Genomic DNA, 8,239 nt, shown 5'->3' on the forward strand with positions numbered 1-8,239 from the left:
TTGGAGTGGACTTGTACTTTAAGTGTTAAAAACACCCCCCAAAAACAATCTTTCTGTTCTTTCTTTCTTTCTTTCAACATCTGTTGTTCTGGTTAACTTCTGAAAGTGAACCTAAGAACATAAAACTATGTGATGCTCGATCAGCACAAGAAGTTTAATTGCAAGAACACACATGCATGCATGACAAATTAGCAGTAATGTGGAGAAAATGAGTGGTGATAATCCAAACTGGTTCTATATTTATATGCAAGTGAACATGCAAGTGAACATGCAAAAATAGCATCTTCTGAGAACCAGAAGGACGTTAACTCATATTCTCTTACACAGGTAGTTAATGCCCTTCTGGCTCTGTAACAGACAGTTTCACAATGACAAAATACAATGACTTCATGCAAACAAAAGTCTCTTGGCAGCATGCAATGGGTGGGCACAGTAAAGGTAAACAATGCAGCATGATTAACAAGCAAATTAATTTTGAAGACCATCTTGTTTATTGTTTCATTATGATCATAGTGGTTGAAACAACATCTATCTGACGATGAAAGTACAGATGAAAGCTTATACTTTAGTGTACTGCAAACTTGTCTTATCTTCGTAAAGAGAAGTGTAATGATGTGACCTTTCCATCTCTGTGTGACTTCAATAATAACAAAAAGTTTGATATCTTTTCAGCCATTTGACTTTATCCAGAACCAATAAAAAAACATGGCTATAATACGCACAACCAGCCGGCCCATGTATTATTAATATTAATTAATTAATTAATTAACGGTCACCATATTTTGTTTAAAGTGGAGCTAAATTGGTATGATCGTATTGGCTAAATTTCACACATTTTGTGGTCTATAATTATCTTCATAGCAATTTCAGGTTCTAAAAGAGCACTAGAAATGTCATAAATAAGAATAAGAGAAATAACCATGCACTTTGAAACAAGAACTCAACTATCCCTTTAAACTAGAATACTTGTACATGTACATTTAATTTCTATAATACCACCCCCCCCCCCCCCCCCAAAAAAAAAAAAAAAAAAAAAACAAAAAAATGATTTGTGTCATGATTTAAATATCAAAGTATTATATCATGAAATATAATGTTAATCTGTTACTTTCATCTAACTACTACTTCTCACAAAGAAAATTAACCTTGGAGGCTCCATTCCTTTAAAGATACTATGTCCCTTTTGCAGCCAACATCAGATTCTGTAGAACTTTCCAGGAATTATGTGTCATGTACTGTATGTCCTATCTGTGAAATTTAAACGTTAGCAGTATCCTAATATTCAAATTATGCAAGGAAACCTGTTTACTTGCTAGACTTCACTGTCAAACACTATTAAGTAACTGACTGGCTTTTTTCTTTGTTGGTAATAAAGTACATAAAATGAGCTGTAAAGGGTACATGAGCATTTGTCTACATCAATAATCCGCTTCTTGTAATGGCAAAAACTAAACTGATTGAATCTTTGTGCAGTACAAAACGTACTGTATGACCATTTGGTACAATGGTCTGAAAATCAGACTTTTACTTACTGACTTGGTAGCACTTAAGTCTATTCGAAAACTAATAGTTGTTATTTGCCCACTTTTAAAGACATTTTCAAGCCTCCTTTCTTTAAGGAAAGTTCTAAATTAGTATTATCGTACAAATGCCGTTGGAATTTAACCTTTTCATTTTTTTTGGCCTGCAAATGGGACATACCCTGTAGTACCTTTAAAAGTACAGAAGAGATGTACAGTACACAAGATTTTTTTTTTTTTAATTTTTTTAAAGCTACCTTTGATTAAGAAAATTAACCAATCAAGGAAATACAAACATTTATAACCAAGCTTTGGGAAATAAAAGAACCGGAAGTGTACCAACACCTATGCTGTGCAGTATAAAAGTAATTTAAAGCCTCAAATATGTGACAAAACTTGATGACATGTAAATATGTGACAAAACTTGATTAAAATTTCACAAAGGTTATGATTGGCATTGTCCCCTTTTTACCTTGCAATGTTGTTGACTTTTGAAGATACTTATCAAAAAATGATCGCACAGCTTTTTTTAAACCTGTTACAAGCATTGAAATAATTTTCATTTTCAACGATGAGAATCTGAAATTCAATCAAAATGCTAATGCAAACTCTTGGTAAGATGCAGGGAACATCAAATTTCGTTTTCAAAAGAATGTATGACAAAATGACAGGATTTATCACTAAGGAATAATAAACGACTCTGCATTTAAAAAAAGGGAGAGAAAAATATTGATGACAGTTGATGCAAGCTACCATCCCCCCCCCCCCCCCCAATCTCCCCTGAAATACCATGGAACATTTGGCATACCATGTTATCAAATGTCCTAGACCTGACCCTGATTTTTCATAAAACAGTAAATACAAAAATAAAATTTTAAAAAATCTTTAAAAACTATAGAAACTCATGTGGGAGTACAAGGTTGTAAAGATTCTCAATGATCCCACAACAAAATCCTGTTTCTTTGCCAATCACTTGAACATAATGATACCAAAACCCCCCATTTTGCTATTTCAGAAAACATATAGCCTTAAATCATAGCGGAATATGTGGCTTTTATAACTTTCTTCCGTGTTGCATTATTCAGTGTGGGTTTAGATCCTTTGAGGTGCCTGCAAATGATTCATGACATCCACAGTAATGGATTTCTTTGTTTGTTATACACAATTTTGATTTTTATAATTTCCATAGCTTTATTTTGTTTAAATGAATGAACTTAAAGAAATTTTTACCAATTCAAACGTTTTTAAGGAATATTGGAAATATCATGGATGACAAAAGTGGAATATGTTTATACACATGTGCACAGGCAATGACTTATACACCCTTGATTTGATATACCTTTCTTGGAATAACCAGCCACTGATGAACTAACTGGAATACAATTAAGATAAAAAACATAACATTTCTTTTAAACATACAAAGCATACTAATGTTATAACAAATTAATTTCAGCATTCAGGTACATTTTTCATACGATTGCAGGTCACATTACTTTCGCTTAAACCTAAATGACTTTGTGAACTACATGTACTCAGTACATGACTGAAGTTACCAGTATATTGTTCCACATAAATGTTTTTGTATCAAAATCGAATGCATTCATTACTGATAGAAAATGAGAGTAAACTGATTAACATAGGCGGAAGAAAAACAATTCAAAGGGGAAGTCCCCCTTGATATCCTAATATAGAGTTTACGGTAACAGCAATGAAAAATGGGAGAAACAGATCAATCCAATAGAAAAAGAAAATATCAAATATAAATTCCTACAGTTTTAATTGATGAAACACAAATTTGACAACTCTGAAACACACCTTTAGAGTACCTCTCGCATAATTTGCTTTCTCTAAAGAAAATATTTATAGAAACGAATATATACCCAAAGTATGCAAGTCTTTTATGAACAGACTCTTTAAAGAATAGATCTAATCTTTCAACAAACCAAGAAAATGGAATTTATGCAAATTTCAGTACTAAGCAGATACCAGAAAATGAGCTAGTTAATCTAGTGCAATGACAGTAGAAGGCAACATGTTATAGCAAGAGCAAAAAAACATTATATGTAAGTATTGGTCAAAGTAAAAATTACATAGCAGTTACATGACAAGATATATTACTTATTAGTAACATTTACTTATTAGTAACATTTATAGTAGACCTAGAAGTTTCAGCAGTACTCATGGTCTACAATAGCAGTTAGTGCTCCTGATATGTAATTTGTGTGTTGTAGGAGAAATAGACATATTAATACAATTTTGAATATTATAAATGATTTGTTGCAGTAATGGTACATGATGACAATAGTAACAGAAATGCTAATTGTATTGATATTGATGATAATGATAATGGTAATGGTAATGGTAATGGTAATGGTAATGGTAATGATAATGGCTATTGGTAATGATAATAATGGTAATGGTAATGATGATGGTAATGATGATGGTAATGTTACATGGACTGGTAATAGTATTGGTAATGTTAATGGTAATTTTGATGGTAATAGTACCAGTAAGGGTGATGGTAATATAGATATATTGACTGCTATGAGAGGCATCGCTATTTCTAGAGGCTCTTGGGGACGTTACATCCTGCTATAACCCCTCGGCTCGCCTCATGGTTATAGGTTATAGCAGGATGTAATGTCCCCAAGAGCCAGTATAGAAACAGCTATGCTTGGAATATTAAAACAGTCCATATATCTTTTATATACCGAATTCACAAACAAATCTACAAAGAATTCTTACCTTATATTTTCTTGAGTAAAGACTGGTCAAAACATCACAGCAAATCTGAGATACTGTCTGTAAATCTTCGCTGGAAAGTTGCTTGAATGAAGCGATCATTCGGGAATCGCAGACAAAAAGCACTGTATGGTATCCAACTTTTTACACATAAATAAATGAGGATCTCAGCAAAATATATTCATGCAGCCCGTTACCCAGGGCAACAGGCATCTTTCAAAAAACTATTGACCGGTAGGCGGGCATGGCTAAAATCACAACAATTTTGACTAATCAGATGGCTAGATTTCTCTTACGGTTTACGTGTAAAAAGTTCCTTTGTGCGAGCATGGATACCACACATTGTTTATGCGATTTAGTCACTACATTCTGTTTTTTTTTAATTGCTGAGTGTAGAAAGTTTCTTTTTGCGAGCGCAGATACAAAATAGAGTGCAGTGTGTGTGCGATTCCCAAATGATTCAGGCAACTTTCTAGCAAAGATTTATAGACAGTGTCTCAGATTTTCTGTGATGTTTTAAACTGTCTTTACTCAAGGAAAGGATAAGTTAAGAATTCTTTGTAGATTTGTTTGTGAATTCGTTATAGAAAAGATAATGAACTGCTTTAAAGGTAATACAAAGTTTGGTATGGGGGTAGTGAATTAGGTTCAAATGAACATATTAGACGCATATGCGGTCCTACAATATTCAGTGATCGTTGTCGCGGTTGAAATCGAGTCTAAAGTTATGAAATTGTAAATAATAAACTCTTTATGTTGTATAGCTCCCTCTCAAGGTCAAGATATAAATTAAGCTATAAAACGATGTTTCTTGACTAAAATCTACCGATTAGTTGTTCCCGTTCAGAAATTATATATCACAACTACATATTCTGAGATTATCATGGTCGCAGCTACCATTGTACGGCCGTAGGCCCTATTTGAAATTCATCAAAATTTACCGGGAGTACCGGTAAATTTTTATATTCAATTTTGCTCGAAAGCAGTAATAGTTTAGGGGCTAAATTTTCTAGTGCTTATAATACATCCACAGGGGCATCCAAATATATCAAAATTTTAAAGAATCACTATCCACCCAATTTTCAAAATTTCCCAAAACTTTGCATTACCTTTAATATTTGAAACATAGCTGTTTCTATACTGCTCTCGGGGACGTTACATTCTGCCGATGACCTAAGGCGCGCCGCCTGCCCTGGGGTCATCGGCAGAAGGTTACGTCCCCTTGAGCCTATAGAAACAGCAATGCCTCTCAAGGTTCTCATAGCAGTCAATATATCTATAATATAATGGCACTGGTTATGTAATAGTAATGGTAAACAGGCAACAGTACTGGCAGGAGCAGTTTAGTTATAGAAGAAGAAATGGTGGTGGATATTGGTAGTGATGGTGGTGGAGGTAGTGGTGGTATTGGTAGTAGTAGTAGTAGTAGTAGTAGTAGTAGTAGTAGTAGTACTGTAGTAGTAGTAGTAGTAGTAGTAGTAGTAGTAGTAGTAGAAGTAGTAGCAGTCATCATAATAGAAGTAGAAGTAGTAGTAGTGGCGGTGGTGGTGGTGGTGGTGGTAGTAGTAGTAAATAGTAGGACTTGTACATGTAGATTTAGTGTTTGTTGTAGTAGGAGTAGTCATATAAATTTATCATAGAAGCATTAAATGAAGTACCTGGGGGTATGTCTGAAATATCCGATGAGCTGGAACTCTGAGACAGGGTCCTGGATGGCAATGATGGCAGAATAGGCTGACTGTGACTACTAGAAAACTTTGTTCCTGTTGAATTGGAGCTATTCCCTCTGTTACCAAAGGCTCCTCCTCCTCCTCCTCTCCCTCCTCGTGTGACTCCTCTTCCCCCTCCTCGTGTAACTCCTCCTCTCCCTCCCACTTGTCCCGTAGCTGCTAAGTTTACATTTTTTGCGCCTTGAGGAGGAGGCCTCGAACCCACAGCAGGATTTCCTGCCCCATCTGCACTGAATTTTTTTCTTAGTTCATCAAACTTGTTTCCACTCGCCATCTCCGAGGTCAAAAGTCAGTGACTGACATCACTCTCATCGCTGAACTGTCCAAACCAAGTCATAGATCAGCTGTAGCAAGAACAATGGTATTTCATATACTCAATCTTATTTGCTGAATTGATATTTGTCAATTACATTGAAACCTGCTATAGCGACCACCTGGATAAAGAGACCCCTCATGTAGAAAAGTAGCTTACATCTCTGTGCATGCGCTTTAAATTCGACCGGTCTCAGACTCATTTTCAAACAATGGCGCTTACAAGGGCCCTTCTGATTGGCTATCGCTGGCTGCCATTCGCTTTCTCCTGTTTGATCCGATACCAAAATCATGATATTCTAGTCAAACCTTCTATTTTAAACTATTTTTTTCAGCATCCGTAAAGAGTTAAGAATTTAACTCAAGTTTAAGCCTTACTTAAGTTTGAAAACTTCTCATCTTCGTCATATTTAACGTAAAAACTTGCAAGCTGTACTCAAATGTTCGTTGATTGTTCTATTTTATATGTGTACTTAGTGTGCACCAGTTATGTGTGCAGTGTGTGTTATGTGAGATTACGTATTGGCATTGTTGTTGCGCTCTCTTAAAAGTGAGCCCTTTCTCACTTAAATTTGAAACCGCTAGAGAGGATCGGCCAATCGGAGCATGTTAACTCACTGTACAGCGCTTAATGCATAAAGCTCTACGTGCACCCTGTCCATAAAGATTTTTTTTGTCCCCATTTTTGTCTTCAATTTGAACCTGTAAGTAGGCTGTACCACTCCAGTAAAGCATAGAGAGTCGATGCTAATGCGTATTGACCTCTAGCACTGCATGCTTGCTGTGAGGCAGGTATTATTAGACCTATACACATATATACACACCACACAATATTGCATAGACTGCACACAATCATGTCGATGCAGCTGTACGTTGGCAAAGTTTGACACTAGACTTGCAATTTGAATTTTTAAATTATTCTTTTTAACATTAGTAAGTTTTAAACAAAATATTTTACTGCTATTAAGGTGTCATCAATTGTCCCTAAAGTACCGATTTTGAGTGAAATCAGTTAAGTTTTGTACAGTGGTGTTTGAAATGTTGAGAATCAAAAGCACAGCCAGGATAGTGATGCTCCTAATCCTTATGTCAGTAGGGTCTATGTATGGGCTGTACTAAAGTAAAGCCAACACGGCAACAGATACGCATCATAGCAAAACAATGACTTACCTACACATTATTCTGCGAGAGAAAGTAGACCCTATTACAGGATCAACCACACATAGCAGCATTAGTATCATTCTTGTATATTAAAAACTGTGTAGACAACCATGCCATTGGCCATTTGGCATGCATTAGCCTTAGCTTAGCTTAGGCCATCCAATTCCTTACACAAATACAAACGTGTGGGACTACATAGTACCTACCGGCTACCTGTTGATTTTGGTCCGGATAATCCCAGTTTTTTAATCTTTGTTGCTATCTTCTTCTATATCAATTAGGACCACACTCAGCTCAGATGGAGTATTTAATATCACAAGTATGTCTTGATTGGGATTTAATCACAAAAACTACATAAAAATAACCAACAAAAATAAAACTTACCAAGTAAAGTTAAAGAATGAAACATTACACCAAACACCGCGAACTTTACCAAACACGGAAGTCAAAAAGGTTTATCGCCACAGTATACTACAGTCGCTGCGCAGTTAACTCCCACCCACATGAAATCCATGTACCAACACCAAATGGTGGTCCCACTTCCTGCATAATAATATTGAGAGCTGAAGTTCATACTAGTAATGAGGACCAACGCTCCAAAAAGATGAAAGTAAGCCCCCCCCCCCCCCCCCCCCCACCTTAAAAAAAATTAAATATATTATATATCAACAAAATTATAATAATACAAATAATTTAAAATATATATATATTAATGATATATGAAATAATACTAAAATGGTCCTTTCTAATAATGAATAAACTCCCTCGATCACA

General features: G+C 35.3%; 1 protein-coding gene across 3 annotated transcripts in view; it reads right to left on the bottom strand.

The window, feature by feature from the left end:
* Nucleotides 1-7,944, bottom strand: part of LOC594826 (tyrosine-protein kinase Fer) — a 70,027-nt gene extending 62,083 nt beyond the window's left edge. The window contains exons 1-3 of one of the 3 annotated variants that reach the window (XM_030973151.1): nt 7,850-7,944; nt 5,921-6,336; nt 2,860-2,892 (exon numbers count right to left, since the gene is read on the bottom strand). In XM_030973151.1, the coding sequence (XP_030829011.1) occupies nt 2,860-2,892; nt 5,921-6,266 (379 nt within the window). In that variant the 5' untranslated portion in view covers nt 6,267-6,336; nt 7,850-7,944. The remainder of the gene's footprint in view (nt 1-2,859; nt 2,893-5,920; nt 6,337-7,849) is intronic. The other 2 variants (XM_030973153.1, XM_030973152.1) reach the window with 2 other exon arrangements.
* Nucleotides 7,945-8,239: the final 295 nt, after the last annotated feature.

This window comes from Strongylocentrotus purpuratus, unplaced genomic scaffold (genome assembly GCF_000002235.5).
Source record: "Strongylocentrotus purpuratus isolate Spur 01 unplaced genomic scaffold, Spur_5.0 spur5_scaffold_6, whole genome shotgun sequence".
Taxonomy (NCBI): domain Eukaryota; kingdom Metazoa; phylum Echinodermata; class Echinoidea; order Camarodonta; family Strongylocentrotidae; genus Strongylocentrotus; species Strongylocentrotus purpuratus.